The sequence below is a fragment of the Equus asinus genome, chromosome 6 (genome assembly GCF_041296235.1).
Source record: "Equus asinus isolate D_3611 breed Donkey chromosome 6, EquAss-T2T_v2, whole genome shotgun sequence".
NCBI lineage: Eukaryota > Metazoa > Chordata > Mammalia > Perissodactyla > Equidae > Equus > Equus asinus.
In genome coordinates, this window is record NC_091795.1 from 13,397,714 (window position 1) to 13,422,200 (window position 24,487).

Below are 24,487 nucleotides of genomic sequence, written 5' to 3' on the forward strand. Positions count from 1 at the left end.
CCTCTGTTACATGAAGAGAAAACACCAAGTCAAAGGTTACTTGGTGTCCCAAATCCACCTCTCTTTGGCTCTCAAGGAGGAAAAATAGGGAAACAGCGCCTTATGTATTGCGTAAACCCACTCTTACTAATCATCAGTCAAATTCATTCTGTTGCTAGATTATCAGGCCCCAGAGAGCATTTGGTCTCTTTTTAATATTATTTTGCTTGCTTCCATGTCCTGGTTAAGACTTTTATTTTCAAAATTTAATTTAAAAAACACGAAACAAAGAAAATAAAATTATACCTACTCTCACCATTAAAAGAAGAAAAGTAAAAAATGAAAGGGTCTCGTTCTGTCTGCACCTACAGTTTCACCTTGTACAGGTAATTCCTGTTAAGAATACAGTGAATATCTTTTCTGAGTTTCCCCTCTTAAACTATATCCCTCTGTAGACACACACACACTTTTTTTTTTCCATGTAAAAGTGAGATTGTGCTACACATAATGGCCTGCAATTTTTTATCATGGATGTTTTTCTAGTTCCGTATCTACAGATCTCTTCTCATTCTTTTTTAATGGCTGCACAATTTCATTGTAGGGCTAAACCGCAGTTTATTTACCCATTCACCTCTTGAGGGACATTTATATTGGCTCCAGTGTTTTGCTGCTTTATCAGCAGTGCTGCACTGAGCATCCTGGTGCCGTTGTCTGGACACCAGCGCTGCTGTTGCTGTAGGGTGGGTTCCTTAGGGATGCACAAACCAAATTTTAGTCAATAATGTTAAGGTGTTTTTGATTTTTCAAATTGCAGTTCCACTGATGACGTCTAAGAGTGCCCATTTGCACCCACTCAACACTTAATATTACAGATCTTTAACAATTTTGTTAGTTTTGTAGAAAATTGTTTCATTTTAACTTAAATTTGCTTACTCATTAGTGAGGTTGAATACCATTCCATAAATTTATTGCCTAATTGTATACTTCTTTGTATCACCTGTTCATATCCTTTGCCTATTTTTATATTGGTTTGTTTTTCTATAGGATTCTGTGTAAATTGGTTGTGTTAGTGCTTGGCCTATATATTATTACTGTTTTCTTCTGGGCAGGATTCTGTGGGCCTTTAGTATCATAGGATGCACAAATGTACAAGGAAATTAATAGTGTGTTTTGGGTTTTTAGGAATGGAAATTTATTAGACCTTTGTTTCACACTTAAAAGTTCTTGTGGTACTTTTCACAATTCTGCAAAGGCTATTTAAAGAACATGGCTGCAATGAATATGACAGTAAAATTATAAATGGCATTTTGGTTTCTGTCCAAGGATACATACTTGCACTTTATAGCATCTGCACTTGTTTCTGTGCCATGCTTATGGGGGGTGGGGATTGAAATTGTGAAGAACTCTGAAGTCGCTGGGAACCATTCCAGTGAGTTGAGATGTCCCAAGAGGTGATTCACTAGGGGTGTGAAAGATGCATTCTAAGGAGGCTGCCCTGGTCCTCAGCGACAGGGCTGGTGTGGACTGCTTTGGTTTTCAGTCTCTTCCCAAGACTTCAACTTGCCTTTCGTTTTTGTTTTTTTTTGACTTTTAACTTTTTGAAATTGTTAGTATAGTCATGTGGTTCAAAATTCAGAATGTATCAAAAAGCACACAGTAAAAATACTTGCTTCCACATCTGGGTCCCTACCTCCATTTTCCCTTCCCATAGGTAACCTATATCTTTATCCTCTAGATTTCTCTAGTACTTTTTGATTTCCAAAGAATATGATTTTAAGAGAAAATATCAGAATAAAAATTGTATGTCTTCTCTAATTAAAACTATGGCATCTGAACATTTAAAATGGTTAAAATCATAAATTTTGTTGCGTTTTTGTTACAATGAAAAAAGAAACTTTAATAAAGGAAAATATTCACGTGGGCAAGGACTACAGAGTAACAAGGAGAAACTTTTTACACGTCTGGTTAGAGTGGTGAGATTGTGAGTATTTAATTTTTTTCATTTGTGTTAAAATCTTGCTTGTTCAATACATGATAATTTGGTGAGGCAAAGCAAGTCACGAGAGAAGGCCATGTGAGCCGTGGCTTTGAAGCGTGCACCTCCCGCAGGCAGCGCTCTCGCTCACAGATCCCTCTCTCCTTGTTTTCAGAGAGAACACATGATGAGCTGTTACTGGGAGCAGCCCAGGCCCGTGGCGCCGCGTCATGACCCCAGCAGGCCCTACGCAGAGCAGTACCGCATAGACGCCCAGCAGTTTGCACACCTGTTTCAGCTTGTCTCGCCGTGGACCTGTGGGGCCCACACGGAGATCCTGGCTGAAAGGACTTTCAGGCTTCTGGATGACAACATGGACCATCTCATTGAATTCAAAGCATTTGTGAGCTGTCTCGGTATGACTCCATGGGTCCTTATCTCACTGAGCTGTTTTAGGATGTGAGACTGTGAACACAAGACAAAGTGGGCTGTGGAGTAGGCAGATCCACACGGTGAAGTGTACTTGTGAATGGCCTCATGTGATTTTGTGATTTTAAAAATCACTCTCTGGGCTCCTCTCATGACCACTTTTATGCTTCCTTCAGTGGGGGTGGGGAGAGGAGCCCAGGCTCCCAGCATACAAGCTCATTGACCTTGTTCTTGGCATCCAGGGTGTGGTGGTGGCTTGTTAGGAGCCGTGTTCCTCACTCTTGCACTTAAAATCTTTCAGAAGGTATGAGGCCAGACAAAACTCCCAAGGTTGTCTTGTAGCTCAGCAGGCACCGACCGCCACCTTTCGCGGTTTCGTCTCAAGCACAGCGTGTGTCTGGAGGTAGGGCGGGGGGCGTGTTGCCTCAGCAAGTCTTGACCTTACTAAGCTCTCTCCCCACGGTGAGTTTGTGCATGACAAATGTACTTTCACCATTTGCAGCTACTCAGTCTCTCTGTTTTTAATTTTTGCAGATATAATGTACAATGGAGAAATGAATGAGAAAATTAAACTGCTATATAGGCTTCATATCCCTCCAGGTAAGAAATTCTAAGTAGAAAAATCAGGTTTTGTTCTGCCTTGACACAAGTCAGCTTTGTGTATGACACTGAAGTTCTTCTCTTTTTAAGTTTTAGACTCAAGGCAATAGATGTTTCTAGTTTGGGGTTGCGGATCACATATTTTGAGTTCTGTATTGCTTGGCTTACAGGAGTGGTTCCCAAACTTGAGTGTGTATCAGAGTCACCCAGAGCTCTTGTTAACGCACAGTTACGGGGTCCCCTCCCAGAGTTTCTGGCTCATTAGGTCTGAGGACCACACTGAGAGCCACTGGCCTGTGGAATGTGGGGAAGCCAGACCCTGGTTGCCTTAAGAGAGAGTTATTTTAGCCTGCTACTTTTGAAGGGTCGTTTTATTTTTCCAGCACGTAAGACCACGCTTCCTTCAGATTTAAGCGGTGGTAACCAGGACACAGGAAGCAGTTTTGAGACCTAGGAGATCAAGCTTGGCGTTAACGTTAAGGTATATTCCTTTGAGCTTTGAAGCTGATGGAGGTGGATTAGGAATCCCAGAGGGTCTCCGAACCCCGGTGCCATGTACTAGTGTTGGATGGGACCTCTAACAGAACTTGCTGAGGAGCGAGCGAGGGAGGCCGGCAGGCTGGGAGGTTCCAGGGCTACGAGATCCTGGTGGCTTTCACAACTAATGACACCTATACAAAAGCTGAAAAAGCGCTTGGACGTTATTTGTGGGCTTTCTGGGTACACTTCCTGAATTCAGCCATCACTGATTTGGCATATGCTTCATTATGCACGTCATCCCCAGTGGCCACAGATGGCTCCTCCTCGCCCTTCCCATGGACTCGTTATTGCTTTAGTGCAAATTATTTAGCATCAATGAAGTTCTTTGCCTTTTATGCCAATATAAGTTGAGTTTGGTTTTTTACTTAATTTGCCCTTATTTTTCATAAATATCTTCCTATTCACATAGAAGATATCCATAATTGTTCCTGTATCATCATCATCATTGGCATCATTATCATCTCATAATCATTAATATCTGGTATTCCTAAATAGAATATGATTAATTTTATTGTCTTCAGTTATTTTATCTTGATTTTTTTCCTTTTTTGTTTTTTGAGGAAGATTAGCCTTGAGCCAACATCCACAGCCCATTCTCCTCTTTTTGCTGAGGAAGATTGGCCCTGAGCTAACATCTGTGCCTATCTTCCTCTTTTATATGTGGGATGCTGCCACAGCATGGCTTGCTGAGCAGTGCTAGGTCCGCACCCTGGATCCGAACTGGTGAACCCCAGGCCACCGACGCAGAGCACGTGAACTTAACTGCTATGCCACTGGGCTGGCCCCTTGGCTTTTAGATAAACTTTTGGGATAATTTTAGACTTGTAGAAAAGTTGAAAATATAGTACAGAGTTCCCATTCTTGATATATCTTTAAATTTATTGTTTTTTAGATTATCTTTTGAGATTGATATTTGATTCTTGATATAACTTCATAATGACTTATTTTCCAAATTATAAGTTTATTTCTAAAAGACATATTTTAATTATATCAGTTCATTAAATGCATTTGTAGACCTCCATGGCTTCAGAAAATCAGTTTTTCAAAAGCTTTTTGAACATATAAAATTGTAATATTTATATTGTATGACCCAGAATCTAAATTAAGTGGAAATTAAGATTTGATATATTATTTTGCTAACCTATAGTTAACATTTGTATTTTTGATGTAGTTTTAAAAAAATCTTACGAATACAGACAACTGAAAACCTCTATTTTAAAACATCAGTTTCCCAAGGCCATGAAGACTCACAATACCTTTAGGCACTTTTCATTTAAATAGATTTAATTTTAACAAATATTTACTTTCCACTATAATGAGTAAGTTTTTGATTAAAAGGGGCAAACACACTACTCAGAGAAAAAAAAAAGTTTAGGGGCCTGCCCAGTGGTGCAGTGGTTAAGTTCGCACGTTCGGCTTCTCGGTGGCCTGGGGTTCACCGGTTCGGATCCTGGGTGCAGACATGGCACTGCTTGGCAAAAGCCATGCTGTGGTAGGTGTCCCACATATAAAGTAGGGAAAGATGGGCATGGATGTTAGCTCAGGGCCAGTCTTCCTCAGCAAAAAGAGAAGGATTGGCAGCAGATGTTAGCTCAGGGCTAATCTTCCTCAAAAAAAAAGAAAAGAAAAAAAAAGTTTAACTCACTAATTAGGAAGTCTACTGAGGATTACCTGCAGTTTGAACTTGTGTGCCCGGAGAGTAAATGTCTGCTCTGCCTGAACGGAGGCAGTGCTGCCCATCGGGCACACGGTGACACCCACCTGTGCAGAGTGCCTGGGATTCTGCAAGGACGATAGAGGAGGCAGAGGGTTCTGAGAGGCTGCTTACAGAGGCTTCTGATGCAACTCAGGAAGCAAGGCAGAGCTAAGCCCAAGGCCTCACAGTTCCAGAAGAGCCCACTTTATTAAAGCTCTGTGGTGAGTGCAACACTGTTTAGCAAAGGAAATAGTAAAGAAATATTCCAGGTGATTTGATACCCTATCAGGTGATGTAGAGACAAACAGTATCCCAGAAGATTATTAAATCAGGAGTTTTCATTGCAGATTGATAAATCTACAGATATGGTCATTTTGCTCAGTTAATTATACAAATTGGACTTCCAAAAGTCAATTTCCTGGGAGAACATGAGGCTCATTAGAAAGAAGCATCAGACAGGCTGCTGAGAGGGACACACTGGAAATGGTAAATGGACACAGAGGAAGGAGGCACTTGGATGCTTTCTGTAAGACAGTGTACTGAGAGGAGCTGACGTCAGAGTTCCTCCCAGAAACGGAGGTGCAGGGAGTACGTTACTACATCTGCAGAGTAGGCTCCAAAAGGCTTCCTTACTGGTTTGGCTCCACATTAAATGATGTTCTTAAAATGCTCAATCTAATAAAATTCGAGCTGCTCCAGGCTTTGTGTTCAGCTTTGTGAAGAAATAGAGATTTCTTTCTGAGGTCTTCCACACATCCAAGTGCATTGCTGTCCAAGGGAAGTTTTGTCAGGAAGATGAGTTAAAAGGAAAAATCTTGTGAATAATTCCAATTTGCAGTTTGGTTAAAGATAGTTATTGGCTTTAAAAAAGGACTTAAAATATTAAAAACCTGAATAAACTTAATTGAAAATTGAAAGAGTACGTGAAAGTATATTAACATACTGACAAAGTATGGATTCAAATAAAATATTCAAATTAGAAAAGAATGAAGTTATTCTTCATTAGAAGAATGAAGTTAAACATTAGTGATGTTTAGTCAGTGTTATAATTTGAATCCTGAAATATAATTATTGACTAATCCAGCAATATCTGTATATGAAGAAATGCTTTGTTATTTTGAAACATTTGATATGAAAAAATGTTGATTAGATTCAAAATCCAGTCATATTAGCCAAAAGAATTTCAACATCACATTTGTCAGTAAGGGAGAAGCTGTTTGATACACAGAATGATTACACACTTGAAGTAAAATCCAAAACATTTGAATCATTCAAATTCTCGGTAATGACAAGAAAGAAGTTTCTGTCAAGTGTAGAAAAATGCTGTTTGCTTCCACTTTCCTGTCCAGTTTCTCACTTATGGTGACAGTCTTTTTTGAAGAGGTCATTATTTAAAGTCCTAAGCAAGAATTGCATGTAGCCCTTTCAATATTAATATTAACATGAAAACTAATGTTAAGGAGTCCTGAGTATGCTAAGATTTCAATACCATTTGAGTCATTTTGTTACTTGACAAAATCTATTTTGTTCCATTGCCCATGATAAAAGTATGTACCATGAAAATTTAAGTTAGTTTACTTAGAATGGATCCACTTTCTAACCTCATCCAGTACAATTGGAAATACACAAGATCTTTGCATGACATCGTCTGCTTTGTCAAGAGGACCTGCAGATAAGGTGATAGGTCTGATATATACAGTCATAGATTTCACAGCATATTCACTGTGGATAGAAACCTTAGCAGTATGGAATGGGATATTATGTGTTTGAAATTAACATCAACAGGATGGAAGATACAGAGCATGTGACAACTGCTGTTTGCCTGAGAGGAAAGTTTGGCACACAGGTTATCCCCATCATATTGGTTCTTCACTTTTTTCTTGGCCGTTTCTTATGGTTATACGGTTACTAGGATACGTTCCAAGACCCCCATTGGATGCCTGAAACCGCAGATAGTACTCAACCCTCTACTATGCACTATGGTCTTTTCATTTAAAGGAAGCACTTATGACTTCTCTCTGGCATATCCGAATTGCCAGCATCATCACTCGCGCACCTTTATTTGTTAAACAAATAAGGGTTACTTGAACACAAGCAATACCACGGCAGTTGATCTGATAACCAAGAGGCTCCTAAGTGACTAACAGGTGGGTAGTCGGTAGTGTGGATCTGCTGGACAAAGGGGTGAGTCACGTCCCAGGCGGGATGCTGTCAGATTTCCTCATGCTACTCAGAACTGTGTGCAGTTTAAAACTTATGAATTGTGTATTTCTGGAACTTTCCATTTAATATTTTTGGACCACAGTTGACCACAGGTAACTGAAACTGGATAAAGGGGGACTGCTGTACTAAGAAACAATACTGAAGATAAACTCTATGGTCTGCTTTTGAGAATGTGCTAATATGTCAAAATATCTACTGGAATCCAAGAAAGTGAAGGATCCTACACTGCTCTCAGGACCCAATTATTAATGGAAATGGCTCAAATGGCATATTTGAGGACGACTGAGCAAGTGAAGCAGAAACAGAAGAGCTAAATGATGAACCCAGCAGGATCAGGAGCCCCCTCAGAGAATGAAGCAGTCGTCTGAAGGGTCAGAGGCGGAGAGAATGATTCTGCAGATGGATGGTGTGCTGAGGAGGCTTAGGAAGGTCAGCTTCTCACAGGACACAGAAAATGAGAGGTTGCACTCCACTTCGATGACGTAGGCAGCACTGACAGCTACATCAGAAATGATACCAGGCGTATTCGATTGGATGAGAGACACTTTAGGCCAGATGAAAGATCTGTTCTTTGGATGGGGATCCTGAGTTGAAAATGCCACTGAGGATTTTGAAAAACATGAAAAATGTAGAACAAAAACCTCCTAGAAAAAACCTTTTGTGAAAATAAAAGATTCCATTGAAGTTTTTACAAAACAAAAGCTAGGTGTTGAAGATCCGTGGTATTATCCAAATTGTCAAGAAGCCACTAAGAAATTGGATTTATGATCCCTGTGTCCAGTACGTGTTACATCTCAAGTGATTTTCTTACAGGAGCTATCTGAGACACAGCTCGTTGATTTAGTGGGTTTTCCTATCACTGAGGTGGATATGTTGGAATTCTAATTAATCCAAATGCAAGGCCTTGCTGCTATAGTTCGATTGCTGTTTCCAACCACTATGGAGGGGCAAGAGGGCACTATACTGCTTTTGCAAGAAAAAAATATGACGGAGAATGGTATTATTTTGATAACTGTAGTGTCTCAGCTGCATCTGAAGGACAAATTGTGATGAAAGCAGTATAGGTGCTCCTCTGCCAGAAAGGAGACACTTTCAGTGGGACTGGCTTTTTCCCTCCACAGGCATCCCATTTAGAAAGTGATGAAGACAGCAGTGGTAACAGTGATACAGAAAATGAAAACTATGCACACTGACTAATGGAAACTCTTAAAGCCGGAAGGTGGTATCTGTTGAAGTGATGAAGTTATCTACCACGTTAAAACGAAAGTCTGAGTTGGGGAGTTTCAGATAACCAAATGAAATCCTTTATCAGATTTTAACTTGTGTAGTGCTTGAAGTGAGACACAATGAAAAGTATAATAGGAATGTCTCTTAATCCATTTATAATCTTGAATTATGAGCTGCATATATATAGGAATGTAAAGTAAGGTTACATTGATAAAAGTTAATTCAAATAGCTCATTTAAAAAGATCGAAAGTACACTTAAAGATCCTATGTAAACTAAGCTTTACTGTTTTCCTAATATATGGCATTCTGTGTTTCTCATCATGAAAGATAAGGGGATGAACTCCAAGCTTCCTCCGGTGTCCTCCAGTGTCCAGTCTGAGTGGTGGTGGTTTCTGTGTGCCAGGACAGGAAAGAGGATGAGCAGCTCTGCCCTGTGGGTTGGTTGGCCTTTCCGCCTCCTGGTCACTGTTGATACTTCACCTGCATCCTTTGTGGACACTGGCCCACCCCTTGAATTAACCGCTCCTCTCTGCTCCCATGACATTTGTGCGTCATGGTTCTTCTGTTAGAGCATTTTGTTAGAGTGACTTGTGTATGCGCTTCTTCTCTTGTCTGACACACCCAGCTCCTTGAGAGAGGGGCCCCGTGTCCTCTGGGCATCCCAGCAGCTACTACTTGGGAAATTTGTTTCCGTCAGGACTGCCCCAGTTCCATCCAGGGTGTGGAGGAGTCTCACATAGACCACCGTGTAGAATTTTTTTTGGGAAAAATTGGAAAAATATGACTCAATATCTTTGTTATAGAAAAAACAGAACAAACCCAAAAACAAACAAAACCCAGAAACCTACCTCCCAGGTAGGACGGAAAGTATCTTATCAAGGCTTTAGTGCCATCATGTGGATATTTGTTGGATGACAACTGAATTTCGCCATTGACTTACTCTCTGTGAATGGCTTACTAGTAAGTTTCAGCCTTTTTAAAATATGAGGATCCTTTGTCTCTAATCCCCTTTATAATTGTTTTTTTGTAGCAGCTTTATTGATTTACAATTTCCACACCATACAATTCATCCATTTAAACTGTACAATTCAGTGATTTTTAATATATTCACAGTTATGCAACCATCAACAGTCACTTTTAGAACATTTTCATTACCCCCAAAAAGAAAGCTTGTACCCTTTAGTTGTTCCCCCAATCCATCCATTTCCCCCTGATTTCTGTCTTTATAGATTTATCTGTTCGGGACATTTCATATAAATGGAATCACGTAATATGTGCCGTTTTGTGTCTGCCTTTTATTTGTTATGTTGTCAAGGTTCATCCATGTTGTAGCTTATATCAGTGCTTCATTCTTTTTTGTGGCCAAATAATACTCTGTTTGATGGGTATGCCGTAATTTATTTATCCATTCATCAACTGACGGACATTTGGGATGTTCCCACTTTTTGTCTCTTAGGCACAATGCTACGAAGTGTACAAGTTTTTTGTGTACAAGTTTTTGAGGAGATAAATGTTTTCATTTCTCCTGGGTATATACCTAGGAGTGGTAACTCTATGTTTACCTTTTGCGGAATGCCAGACTGTTTTCTAAAGTGGCTGTACCACCGTACATTCTCACAAGCAGTGTAAGAGGGTTCCAATATAATCGTGTTTTAGTATATTTCAAGAGACCTCTTAATGATAAAATGCTGCTTTGAATTCAGTAAAGCTTTTTTCAATTTTTGTTAGAAATTATGTAAGTATAGCAGTATGTGCTCATTACAGAGAAATAATACCATGGGAAGTTTAATCACCTATTATCTTGCCATCCAGAGATTGTGTATTTATTTCTAGAGTTTCTTATATGTGTGTATGTGTATACATATATATATATATGTCTTACAAAATGGGATTTTACTACATGCATTTTCCCAGGACAACATGAGCAGTGTCCTTCTGTGAATTTGCATTTCATTAATTACAACAGGAACTACATAGGTCTGGGAAAAGGCACTCGCTGGGGAGTAAAATATTTTCTTTGTTCTGTGTATGCAGACATGCTTGGTGTATGGCTGGGTTCGTGGATCCTGAAAAGACTGCAGCCCACAGGTTGGGGGCTGCTGGCTTAGCCTTCACTTTTTTTTGCCTAAAAAGTTAAATTACTCTGTCAGTTTTGGGAAGGCACAATAATTTGTTCAATTTTTTTTAAAGCACTCACTGAAAATGACCGAGACAGCCAGTCACCATTAAAGAATCCTCTGTTGTCGACGTCGCGACCCCTGGTCTTTGGGAAGTCAAATGGCACGTACCTCTTTTCATCGTTATCTTCCTGTCAGGCCTACCATGCAGTAGGTGGGAGTGACTTCTTAGAAGCTGATTTGTCTGTTCCTTTCCTCCTGTGAATGAACACTGAGCCCACTGCTTCCAGAGGCCAGAAGCTCTCCTAGCTGCAGTGTATTGGGTGACTGCCCCTCAGTCTTCCCACCGGGCTTATTCCTCTTGCTTGGTGTTTCAGAGGTCCTTGTAGCAACAGCCACCACGCTCCATTCAGTTGTTGTAGAGCAGACTCTCCCTCTACTGTAATCTCTGCTTTTCTGTTTGTACGTGGAATTGCTTAGTGGGACTCCTCATCCCCTCACCACCTGCTTCCGTGTACTTTCCTTCTTGCTTTCATTGAATTTATTTAGATTAAATTATATATTGTTTTCTTCCTCTCAAGGTGATGCATTTGATTATCAGAAACAGCTGAAGCAGATGATTAAGGATTTAGCCAAAGAAAAAGATAAAACTGAGAAAGAGTTGCCCAAAATGAGCCAGGTATGGACTTTCTTCTGTGCAGGATTAACTGTTTTGCCGAATGTTTTGTTCAGAGGTAAGCTTGATAATTGAGCTTGGGCCCCTTTACCTCCAAAGCCCTAATTAGAGGATCTTGTAACTTTTGGGAGCTGAACATTTAAATGGGAGATATTTAAATTGTGATGTAGGCCCAGTGGTGCAGCGGTTAAGTGTGCACATCCTGCTCCGGCGGCCTGGGGTTCGCCAGGTCGGATCCTGGGTGCAGACATGGCACCGCTTGGCACGCCATGCTGTGGTAGGCGTCCCACGTATAAAGTAGAGGAAGATGGGCAGAGATGTTAGCCTCATGGCCAGTCTTCCTCAGCAAAAAGAGGAGGATTGGCAGCAGATATTAGCTCAGGGCTAATCTTCCTCAAAAAAAAAACATTGTGATCTTTTCGGATATTCCAAGCTCTTCAAAACAGAAGGCTGCCACATGTCTTTGAAGAGTTTTTATATCAAATACATTTCCCTGGGTTGTGATGAAGATTTATTCCCTAGAGTGACAGCAGCATTTGGGAGCACTGTGGATGCAACATTCTTCTCTTAAAAAATATTAGTGTACTTTCTGGTTTCTTGAAAATAATTGGCTGCATAATATACAGTGCTCATATGAGTCTCCAAAACCTCCAAGTATTTGTCAATAAAGGGTTCTTTGCTACACTCAAGTGCCATTTGATGGTGGTAGGTTAGTTTTTAAATTTTCTATTTGAAAACGATTCTTCCCAGTGTTTGGGAAATGCAGGCTTAAAGTTGCAAACATTCCTTTATTATAGCACTTAAATCTTTTCGGTGGTGTGTGTACTGTGAGCCTCCCAGAGTGGAACTGAGCATGCAGTGTTTCCCAGCCGTGTTTTGACTGCCATGCGTCTTGTGGGATTCGCAGTTCCTGGCGTATGTGAGAAGTGCTGCTCTACTCTGTTGCAGAGTTGCCGTCAAATGCTCATTCTGCTCCTTGCCTGGAAAATCAGTTAAATCTCCTCGCCCAGAGCTGTCAGTAGTAACATTCTGATATACATAACATCAACTTTTTTTTCTTTACTGTAAACAAAAATGGGATGTGTTAATATCTTGGTTTCATTTACTTCAAAATAGTCATAGTTTTTTTCCTCCAAATAATTAAACAATTATTAATTTCCTATTCCTAGAGTAATTTTGTAGCTAAATCCCACTTGAAGCATGTCTCATCATGTGACGTGCAGATTCTCAATCTGGGCGGGAGCGTGTCTGCAATTTGAGAAGGCAGCAAGCATCACAGTTCTACTTCATTTTACAGCCTTTGGTTGCCATATGGTATTCCCACCAGGTGAACAATTTTATTTGGTCACAATATTTAAGTTGTTCCCAAATTTTTTCTATTAGAAATCCCAGCTTAAATATCCTTATAGACAAATCTCTGTGCATAGTTTTTGTATCCATTTCTACAAGTCAACTTGCTGGGTTAAAGGGTGTGCACATCCTCTAGGATGTACACATTTCTTTTTTCTTTTTTTTTTCTATTTTCATTTCTCTGTTTTTTAATGTAGTTAGAGCAAAGTTATTCATGATATTAAAGCCAATAAGATTTACAAAGATGGGGAGAAAATGTAAAGATTCTATCTAGAATTAAATTTGAAGGTTTTTTTTTTAATTGAGTTAATGATAGGTTACAATCTTGTGAAATTTCAGTTGTACATTAATGTTTGTCAGTCGTGTTGTAGGTGCACCCCTTCACCCTTTGTGCCCCCCCCCACCCCACCTTTCCCCTGGTATCCACTAAACTGTTCTTAGTCCATAATTTTAAATTCCTCATATGAGTGGAGTCATACACAGATTATCCTTCTCTCGCTGGCTTATTTCACTTAACATAATTCCCTCAAGGTCCATCCATCTTATTGCAAATGGAATGATTTTGTTCTGTTTTTTTTTTTTTTTTTTTTTTTAAAGATTTTATTTTTCCTTTCTCTCCCCAAAGCCCCCTGGTACATAGTTGTATATTCTTCGTTGTGGGTCCTTCTAGTTGTGGCATGTGGGATGCTGCCTCAGCGTGGTCTGACGAGCAGTGCCATGTCCGCGCCCAGGATTTGAACCAACGAAACACTGGGCCGCCTGCAGCGGAGCGCACGAACTTAACCACTCGGCCACGGGGCCAGCCCCGATTTTGTTCTGTTTTACAGCTGAGTAGTATTCCATTGTATATATGTACCACATCTTCTTTATCCATTCGTCTGTTGCTGGGCACTTAGGTTGCTTCCATGTCTTGGCTATTGTAAATAATGCTGCAATAAACATTGGGGTGCATAGGACTTTTGGGATTGCTGACTTCAATCTCTTTGGATAAATACCCAGTAGTGGGATGGCTGGATCGTATGGTAGTTCTATTTTTAATTTTTTGAGGAATCTCCATACTGTTTTCCAGTTTGCATTCCCACCAGCAGTGTATGAGGGTTCCTTTTTCTCCGCAACCTCTCCAACATTTGTTACTATTAGTTTTAGATATTTTTGTCATTCTAATGGGTGTAAGGTGATATCTTAGTGTAGTTTTGATTTGCATTTCCCTGATGATCAGCGATGATGAGCATCTTTTCATGTGCCTGTTGGCCATCAGTATATCTTCTTTGGAGAAATGTCTGTTCATGTCTCCAGCCCATTTTTTGATTGGGTTGTTTGATGTTTTGTGGTTGAGTTGCGAGAGTTCTTTGTATATTATGGATATTAAGCCTTTGTCAGATATATGACTTGCAAATATTTTTTCCCAGTTAGTGGGTTGTTTTTTTTGTTTCAATCCTGTTTTCATTTGCCTTGAAGAAGCTCTTTAGTCTGATGAAGTCCCATTTGTTTATTCTTTCTGTTGTTTTCCTTCTCTGAGAAGGTATGGTGTCCGAAAAGATCCTTTTAATACTGATGTCAAAGAGTGTACTGCCTACGTTTTCTTCCAGAAGCCTTATGGTTTCAGGTCTCACCTTTAGGTCTTTGATCCATTTTGAGTCTATTCTGGTGAATGGTGAAAAAGAATGGTCAATTTTCATTCTTTTACATGTGGCTTTCCAGTTTTCCCAGCACCATTTGTTGAAAAGACTTTCTTTTCTCCATTGTATGCCCTCAGCTCCTTTGTCAAAGATAAGCTGTCCATAGATGTGTGGTTTTATTTCTGGGCTTTCAATTCTGTTCCATTGATCTGTGCACCTGTTTTTGTACCAGTACCATGCTGTTTTGATTACTGTAGCTTTGTAGTATGTTTTGAAGTCAGGGATTGTGATGCCTCCCATTTTGTTCTTTTCTTTAGAAATTCGAGGTCTTTTGTTGCCCCATATGAATTTTAGGATTCTTTGTTCTAATTCTGTAAAGAATGTCATTGGGATTCTGATTGGGATGGCGTTGAATCTGTAGATTGCTTTAGGTAGAACGGACATTTTAACTATGTTTATTCTTCCAATCCATGTACATGGAATGTCTTTCCATCTCCTTATGTCGTCATCCAATTCTCTCAGAAAGGCCTTGTAATTTTCATTATATAGGTCCTTCACTTCCTTAGTTAAATTTACCCCAAGGTATTTTATTCTTTTTGTTGCGATTGTGAATGGTATTGGGATGTACACATTTCTTAACAGTTGCTGTATAGACAAACAGCACACTTCCAAGCGTTTGCTGAAATTCCCTGGAGACTGTTAATAGTGTTTTCAGAGTGGAAGAGCAGACTACCTTTTTTAATATTCTGCTTCAGAAAGTACCATGTGGCTTTCTCAAACAACTAAGCACAGTCATCCCCCTCATCCGCAGGGGATGCTCCAAGACCCCCAGTGGATGCCTGAAACCATGCATAGTACTGAACTCTGTACGGTCATGTGCTGCGTAGTGATGTTTCCGTCAATAATGGACCAGGTATATGACGACGGTCCCAAAAATTAGTACCATATAGCCTAGGTGTGTAGTAGGCCATACCATCTAGGTTTTCTAAGTCCACCCTGTGATGTGTGCACGACGATGAAACTGTCTAACGATGCATTTCTCAGAACATATGCCTGTGGTTAAGTGACACATGACGATACATACTATGTCTTTTCCTATACATACATACCTATGATAAAGTTTAATGTATAAATTAGGCACACTAAGAGATTAACAACTAATAATAAAATAGAAGAATAACATACTGTAGTAAGTTACTGCAGATCTTAGCAACCTCAGCATTTTTTCTTAAGTTGAGAACTTTCACGTTTTCACTTAAAGGCAGCACTTATGGCTTCTCTTTGGCATATCTGAATTGCCAGCATCACTCTTGTGCTTTGGGGCCATTAAGTAAAATAAGAGTTACTTGAACACAAGCACTGTGATATGCCTACAGTCAAGCTGATAACCGAGAGGGCTACTAAGTGACTAGCGGTTGGGTAGTGTATACAGCGTAGATATGCTGGACTAAGGGATGATTCAACTTCGAGGCAGGATGGAGCAGGACAGCTTGAGATTTCATCATGCCACTCAGAATGGTGTGCAATTTAAAACTTAGGAATTATCTCTGGAATTTTCTTTTCTTTTGTTTTTAAAGATTGGCACCTGAGCAAACAACTATTGCCAATCTTTTTTTTTTTCTGCTTCTCCCCAAATCCCCCCAGTACATAGTTGTATATTTTAATTGTGGGTCCTTCTAGTTTTGGCACGTGGGACGCTGCCTCAGCATGGCCTGACGAGTGGTGCCATGTCTGTGCCCAGGATCCGAACCAGGGAAACCCTGGGCCGCCTTAGCGGAGCGTGCAAACTTAACCACTCGGCCATGGGGCCGGCCCCTGGAATTTTCCATTTAATATTTTTGGACTGTGGTTGACCGAGTACTGAAACCACAGAAAATGAACTGTGGATAAGGGGGACTACTATAATTTTTAAAAATACGTTAGACTTCCATCCTGGTTATGCTGCTATACTTTTTTTTTTTTATTCCAGAGAGAATTTATCCAGTTCTGTAAAACTTTGTACAGTATGTTCCACGAAGATCCAGAAGAAAATGATCTGTATCAAGCCATCGCTACAGTAACCACTCTGCTGCTGCAGATCGGGGAAGTGGGGCAGAGAAGTGGCAGCTCAGGAAGTGGCTCCCAGGAATGCGGGGAGGAACTGCAGGCTTCAGCTCCTTCCCCTGAGCAGGACTCCGTTTTTGCTGACACCAACACTGGGAAGATTCCCCAGGACTCCCAGGGACTTCCTGAGGGGGCAGAAGGGGACTGGACTATCTCCCTTGAACATATCTTAGCATCACTTCTGACTGAACAGTCATTAGTAAACTTTTTTGAAAAACCACTGGACATTAAATCCAAACTTGAAAATGCCAAGATCAATCAATATAGTCTCAAAACCTTGGAAATGAACCGCCAATCTCAGCCTGAACTCAAGCTGAGCAGCCTGTAGCAAGACAGCGGCTTGCTGTGGAGACGAGTCTGCCATACCAAAGCAGGGGCCAGTTTTGTGAGCTGTCAGCCTATAACACCAGATTCCAGTCTGATTCGTTGAGTATACTTCAGAAACTGGGTATCTGGATAAGCCAGCTGACGGTCACTGTGGCTAGGGGAATGGATGCAACCCTCAAGCATTTCTATTTATTCCATAGAATTAGCAGGTGGATAGTCAGTGCCACAGGGTATCCATATGTCAATTCCCTCGATGCTGTGACTTGCAATTTCACGTCTATGATTAGCTGAAATGGACACTTATGCTGTGATGCTGGTCTGATTCTGTTCTCAGAACACAAGAGTCCAATGTGTCATACTAACCCAGAGACAAGCTAAGCCCAAGCTCTCATTTTTCACTTGGATAATGGGAGAGGTCAAGAATCAAGTTCCCTTTCAAGATCTAAGAGCCACTGTCTGTGCAATTGTATTTGGCTTTTTTTGCACTAATTTTGTTTCAATGCTGGTAATTGAAACCGTTTTAATATATTTGGTTGTATTCACTCTGTGTCCTTCCAAAAATGTTGTGTACAAACCATGCTTTCAATGTTGGCCTCCAAGTTTTTTAATAAGAAATTTTTGTATTGACTTGGTCCTTGTTTATACCTTATCCTTATTTCAGTGTCTAAGGTCTGGACGGTGCCAGTGACTGGCTAAGCTGGAGATGTCTCCACGTCCCCCGTCAACAGTGCAATACGCTGTAGGTGGCCCACACGCCCGCTGTGGCTGTGCACCATCACCAGCAGGGCTTCAGAAAGGGAATCTCTTTATGGCAGCATTTAACAAGGGTCAGAAGCTTAAACACTGATGAAATAGAATCCCTGTGACATCTTGTTTTCAGGCCGAATTTAACATATTTTTGTGACTGTAACTTTAAGAAACTTTGTTTTTGAACTTTAGCTCCATGTAAATCTGGACTAGAAATACCTCCTGGAGCCATTACAAATAAATGAGCTAAATTATGAAGTGTTAAGCATAATCTGGTTACCCTATCAAAAAATCAATAATTTTACAAGACTATTCTGTACCTTTTCACAAGTATAGTCAATACAGATGCCAGCAGGAGCTTAAAGACATGCTGCCAAACACATTTCCTTAACCCTCACATGCGTATCGATCTCATCATTTTAGTTTGTTAAAGCACATCAACATCATACCTCCAACGTCCTACCTCCCTAAAGAGGAGTTCTCAAGCCAGGCTTACTTAAAAAAAAAAAAAAAATCACCCTAAAAACCCTGCTTAGGTCCTGTCCAAATATTCAGAAACTCCGGGGGCTGGGGATAAGAGCGCACAGGAATCAGTATTTAGGAAAAGGTCTCCAAATGATCTGATAATTGGAAACTGCTTTATAACATACAAGTGTGCAACCAGCGAAGGAAAACCGAAACACGGAGGCGGTTTTATAACTTTATTTGACAATCAGCATTAGTTCTCATCCACGTTGACTGTCTGTAGATCTGTAAAAGAAGTGACAGCCAGTCAGCCTCCAGCCCCACACACTTCATACTCCAAAACCTTTTCTTGAAGGGTTTAGGCAAGCAGTAGGATTCCATGTGACCTTTTTACAACCCAGATACAGACTTGTTTTGTGTCCTTTTGCATTCTTCCACACCTTGACAATTAAACAAGGTCTGCTGATTATACCTGTTCCTTACATTCCTACTGGACAAATGCCAGGCATACAGGTGCACACTAAGTATTTGTTGAACACAAATTCAGGCTATAACAGGGCTAAGGTGGTTTCTCTAATCTAAACAGCTTTGTGGGATGGAGTAAAACTTACTTTTGAAAGTGGTGACAGGTACGTAGGTAACCAACGTATAGAGTTTGTTTGGTGAATCTTCATCCTCATTACGTTTTCTGGACAACCGCACACGGATACGGTATGGGACATTCCTGATAAAAATATAAATGTGCTGCTCAAGCCGATGCCACCTGCTCTTCTCACACATCCTGTCCTCACTTCTTAACATGCTTCTAGTGCTCTGTCCTTTGCTCTAATTGGACCAGCCAGCTAGCACTAGATGTGTGTGTTTATCAGTTCCCTAGAAAATAAACACCTACAAGCGGGCATTAAATGCTGTTGTCTCACGATGCATACCTGTCTTAGCAGGCAGCCACCACCAACCTTCAACCTATGCATTCAATCCCATGCAGAAATGTGGGCCCAAACACGCTAGCAACATACAAATCTTGGTTATGAGATTTGTCTGTTAAATTTAAATCTGGAGAAACACTGAAAACTCTGCAGGCTATATTGAAAACATAAGACTATTAAATTTTCTGTTTCTCTACCTATGCAGATAACACTCTGATCCTATCCCATCCAACCTCTCAGCAGCTTTATAGATGATGGCATGTCCTCCTTTTATCTATCTCAGGACTTGAGGCACCCTGAAACTTAGGACTTCTCTTGGCTCACGTGACACCACTCCTCCCTTACCATCTCAAGGGAGCTCGTCGGCAGCTCCTTTATTACACACATCTCTACCAGAACCCTAAATGCTGGCTCACTGCAGGGCTGAATCTCAAGTCTCTCTTTGTCATCCCCTCTAACCCCAACACTGAAATACCACCCAGACACAGGCAGCCTCATACAATCACCTAGTTCATGCCAGTACCACCCCGCGTAGCTGGTCCCACTTCCACTCTGGCACCTTACATCATCCTCCACAGAAAAAACTATCCTCCTGCTTATAAACTACAAAAGGGTTCTCATCCTTGGCACTACTGACATTTGGGCTGGATGATTCTTTGCTATGGTGGGCTGCCTTGTGTATTGTAGGATGCTTAGCAGCATCCTTGGCCTGTAGTGACCCCCAGTAATGACAATCTAAAATGCCCCCTAGGAAAGGTGGGTAAAATTGCTTCTGGCTGGAAACCACTGCTCCAGTGTTTCTCATTATGTCTGAGCTAAGTCCAAAGTTCACCGTGACCAGATTCCACATAATGCGTCCCCTGCCTAGCTCTCCATCCTCATTCACTGTCCTCACTTACTCTACTCCACCTTCATAACCCCTGTCCCCAGATCACAGCAAGTTTGTTCTCTCTGTGCAACGCTCTTACCCAACCCTCACACTGCTGGCTCCTTTATCATTTGGGTCTCAGTTCACATACCACATTGAAAGGGCTTCCCTGCTGATGCTACCCCTCCTTTGACTCTGCCACATTTTTTTTTTTTAATACTTTCATGTGCATTAGCTAGATTACTGAACTTAGAAAGACTATGCAGAGTGAGTTGGTTAAGCTGGTGTAATTGTAAAAGTGCATAACATAGGTAAATTTAGCACCTTATTCCTTTGGCCCAGACAGCTTTGTTGAGCCTGGTGTCAATTCGCACATCTGGAGTGCCCATCTCCTTCATGGCAAATTTCCGGATCTCTTTGAGTGCCCGAGGGGCACGCTTCTTGAAGCCCCTGAGATTCAAATTGAGTAAATAAATGAGAACAAAATTAAACGAAATACATAACACAGCCAGTCCTATTTTCACAAAACAAATCTAAACCAAACCCTGAACAAGGCAGGACCAATCCTTTTTTCCACCAGTGTGTTGTGCCCAGTATAATACTTGGGACAGGAAGATATATAATCCATTTTCAATGATGTAGGACAAGAGCTCTGTGTATGATCCTTAGGAGATGCTAATATACACACTGGTCAACTCTTTCCTGACAAAAGAAACAAAAACACCCCCAGGCTCTAATAAAACCACCAGCCAAAGAGAATGTAATAAAAGAACGGTGTTAGAATATGCCTAAACATCAAGTATACAACACTTAAGGTTCATTAACTTGGTCTACACTTAAAGAACAGGGAACTGAAATGTACAGATCTCTCCAGAAGTATGAGGAGAATAACAGTAATTCTCTGGAGCTCTCATTATGAGTCAGGCATTGTCATTAACTCGTGTGTGTTCCAACTCCCATTGTTCAGATGAGGGTACATAAATTCATTTGAATTTCATGCTTTCAGTTAATAAAGATGATGAACAAGGAAAACTTTACTACTGCTGAAATGGTCAAGCATTTGGATATGTGAAGGCCATTCCAAGTGGGGCAAAGACCAAACAGGTGTCGCAGCACCCCAAGACCGTGAACTTCGGAGAAGGGGCCATGGCACCTCTGTAACCTCCATGCACAGTGCCTGGCACATGGTAGGTGCTCCATACTTTTGTTAGATCAAGTGAACTCTGAAATCCGATCAAAGCAACACACAGAGCGTGCTAGGGTGACATAACTCTGCTCTAAACCCTTCAGTGACCTCACATGGCTTACAAGATCTGTCTCCCCACCCCCTCCACCTCACTCTGCCTCTTCTCTTACCGTATCTCCCCTGCTCCCTTTGCTCTGCCCTCACCAGCCTCCTTGCTATTTCTAAAACCCTATTAAGCAAGCTCATTTCATTCACTTAAATACTTAACCATCTAGAAAAAAGGGCGCTAGAAATAACAGTAGTACATCTAACAGACATAATGCCCTGTTCTTTACGTAGCTTATGTAAATGACACATTGAGTACATCAGATGGTATTGAGTACTACACAAAAAAATAAACCAAGGAAAAGAGGGAGCATTAGGGAAGGGGATTGGAGGTTTAAATAAGATGGCCAAAGAGACACTGGAGTCAAGATCTGAAGACGACAAGGGCAGTCATTTAGTTCTCTCTCAGAAAAGCATTCAGACAGAGAAAAAAGTAAAAATAATGCAAAAAGCTACCCTGAATCAGGTACATGCCTGGTATGATTAAGAAAATAAGTGGCCAGCTCATGTGGGATGATAGCAAGAACTCTGGCTTCTCATCTGAGTAAGACAGGAGGCCAATGAAGACTTTGAGAATAGACCAGGTGATGTTTGGGGCTGGGAGAGGGAACCAGGAGCGACAGCTGCTAACTGTAACCATTCAAGGGGGAGAGAACGTTTGTGGGACCAGTGCAACCGGTCAGACCATGGAAGGCAGAGCCAAGAGGACATGCGCCATCACTCACGACTGCAACAGGGAAGGTGACCAGAAACAGGAAGGTTGGGGGTGGAGATGGATGCCACAAGTTCAGTTTGGGGCCCTGCAAAGTTTGTGATGCCTATTTAAACACGCAAGTAGACATGTTGACAGCAGTTGGATATTTGCAGTCCTAAGACTAGCTGCTATTACCAAGCACAGACAGAAGAGGGACTGAGTCCTGGGGCTCCTCAATATGAAGAGGAAGCTTGTGAGGAGGAACTAGCAAAGTAGAAGGAGCAGCTAGAGAAGCAAGAAGAAAACACACGACTGGACCCTTTGGAAGTAATACAAATACAGCATTTTCACATAAGAATGAACTCTCAATTGTTGATCAAGTAAGGACTGAAAAATAATGAAAGGATTCAGTGTCATGTAAGTCTTCGCTAGAGGCTTTTGTAACAAAGCACAAAATGCCCGAAAACCTCGTCCACCTGCAATGGCTCACACCCACACTTTTCAAATGTCATCATCTGTGTGGCCTTTAAAACAGCACTCCTTTCAACCAGTGACTTACGTTCCACTTAGCACTCACCATTTTACATCTAAATACTTGCTGTCTAACTCCCCGTAAGTAAACTAGTAAAGCAGGATTTTTGGTTCTCTGCCCTTATTTGCAGAGCCAAGAACAATACCTAATAACAAGTACTTGATATGCTCCCAAAACGAATGTGCGCACGCACCAAATAAACGGGTGGGAAAGGAATGTGGTTCCCCACAAGCAGCATTAACGCACAAAAAAGGCACTGGCGTTCTGACCCAGAAGCCACCTCAGAGACCCAAAATAAGACAATGCGCATGATGCTCCTTAGCTCACACATGTCAACACTGGGCAGGGAACATAGCGCAAAAATGCCAGGCCCGATGCGGATGCTGGAGCATATTTAAATCCCCGGCAAAGATTAGTTCTCCTGAGAGATGACTGCGCAGTCAAGTGCAAGAAATCCTGTTCCATGGATTGGTGCCTGCATAGAATATTACCCTGTAACACTGTGCTATTAAAGGTACTCCAAATAACAGTATTCAAGAGATCTGGTCTCCACTATCAGCAATAAGCACCATGTGCAAAAACGGAGAAAACCTCACTAAACTCAAGAACTAAATACCAAATGCAGAGGAAAACAACAAGCACCAGAACATTCAAAACCCTTCCTGCGGGGCAGCCCCACGGCTGAGTGGTTAAGTTTGCGCGCTCCCCTTGGCAGGCCCGGGTTTCCCGGTTCGGATCCTGGGCGCTGACACGACACCGCTCATCGGGCCATGCTGAGGCGGCGTCCCACATTCCACAGTTGGAAGGACCCACAACTAAAAATACACAACTATGTACCGGGGGGCTTTGGGAGAAAAAGGAAAAATAAAATCTTTTAAAAAAACAAAACCCTTCCTGACGTTCTTGTGCATCACAAACCCACAACACTCCTGGGTCCTCACCACAAGCACTGCCCTCCACTGATAGAATCTTTCTCGTCTCTCTGGCAGTTTCATTTGTTATTACGACTCAACCAACACTAATCACCAACCAACACTAACTACAATCAACACCAACACAGAGTTGTGCGTCAGAGAACGAAAGTAACCCTGTAAAGTGCTCACCACCTGGGCCGGTACAGCTTTATCCGAGTCTAGAAACATTAAAGTTTGCTTTCCGTCGCATACAAATCTTTCACCCTTTAGGCCGCCAGGGTTTGATTCACTTACAAAGGCTGAGGAGGATGCTTTTCTCATCACCAAGTTTTCCCAAAGTGGCTCTCCCAGAAACTGCATCACGCAACCTCACGTCTCCAGTCACTAACCTCCGAGCACCACCCTTTAAACTCTATAAACCTGAAACAGGCTCCATGGCATAGACTGGAGCTTCTGAAGAAGAAATGCGTGACTTCTGCACCACCCGGCCTCTAATCGACTGAGCAGGCCTCCGAGAGCCCCCGACGCGCGCGGCATCGGCCGCCTGCAGGGTACTCACACGCCATGGATGCGCTTGTGGATGTTGATGGTGTATTCTCTGGTCACCACCTCGTTGATGGCAGAGCGGCCCTTCTTCTTCTCGCCACCCTTCTTAGCGGGAGCCATCTAAACGCAGGCGACAAGCAGGCTCAGAGCAGAATGGGACAACCACAGGCTAAGTCCCCCCAACAGGGCCCGGCCTCACGCTGCCGCCCTCGGCGCGCTTCCGGGTACCGAGGGTCCGGCCAGACCCCTGAAGCCCAGGCCTGTGCAAAAGCAAGCCGGCCACCCGCGGTCCAGACACCGGCGCTCCTGAAATGCCCCCGCCCCGGAAACCCCTGCGGCCCCGGCTCCCCTAAGCCTGGCCACTCTCCTTCCCGAGCTATGGGAACCCTTAAACACAGCGCGGATTGCCGTCTCCCTGCAACGCGGAGCCCCGGGCCCGCTCAGGAGAGAGGCCGCTGTCCCGGCCAGCACAATCCCGGCCGAGGATGGAGCCAGATTCCCGAAGCCGAGACCCACCACCCATACTCACCCTGCCGGGCCCAGGCTGGAAAGGAAGAGCGCGGGGTATTGTGGGAGAGGCAAAGCCGGGTCGCAACTACAGCTTCCGGGTCGCCTGGCGGCAGGTGGGAGGTGTGGCTGGGC

The 24,487-nt window shown here is 42.1% G+C and overlaps 2 protein-coding genes and 1 pseudogene across 14 annotated transcripts in view; 2 read left to right on the forward strand and 1 right to left on the reverse strand.

The window, feature by feature from the left end:
* TBC1D8 (TBC1 domain family member 8) overlaps positions 1–17,441 on the forward strand; it is a 112,907-nt gene extending 95,466 nt beyond the window's left edge. For 7 of the 13 annotated variants that reach the window (XM_044772987.2, XM_044772986.2, XM_070511606.1 and 4 more), the window contains 6 exons: positions 2,130–2,370; positions 2,918–2,983; positions 10,861–10,950; positions 11,369–11,466; positions 15,244–15,345; positions 16,402–17,441. In XM_044772987.2, the coding sequence (XP_044628922.1) occupies positions 2,130–2,370; positions 2,918–2,983; positions 10,861–10,950; positions 11,369–11,466; positions 15,244–15,345; positions 16,402–16,863 (1,059 nt within the window). In that variant the 3' untranslated portion in view covers positions 16,864–17,441. Of the gene's footprint in view, positions 1–2,129; positions 2,371–2,917; positions 2,984–3,366; positions 3,465–10,860; positions 10,951–11,368; positions 11,522–15,243; positions 15,346–16,401 lie in introns of all 13 variants that reach the window. The other 6 variants (XR_011503844.1, XM_044772989.2, XM_070511604.1 and 3 more) reach the window with 3 other exon arrangements.
* Positions 3,648–8,775, forward strand: LOC139045577 (ubiquitin carboxyl-terminal hydrolase 15 pseudogene; annotated as a pseudogene).
* An 855-nt stretch (positions 17,442–18,296) lies between the features above and the next one.
* On the reverse strand, positions 18,297–24,380 carry RPL31 (ribosomal protein L31). The gene is made up of 4 exons (XM_070511612.1): positions 23,859–24,380; positions 20,193–20,318; positions 18,686–18,798; positions 18,297–18,359 (listed from the first exon to the last, which is right to left on the reverse strand). The coding sequence occupies exons 1-4, from the start codon at positions 23,963–23,965 to the stop codon at positions 18,328–18,330; spliced, it is 378 nt and encodes a 125-aa protein (XP_070367713.1). The 5' UTR covers positions 23,966–24,380; the 3' UTR covers positions 18,297–18,327.
* Between the last annotated feature and the right edge of the window lie 107 nt (positions 24,381–24,487).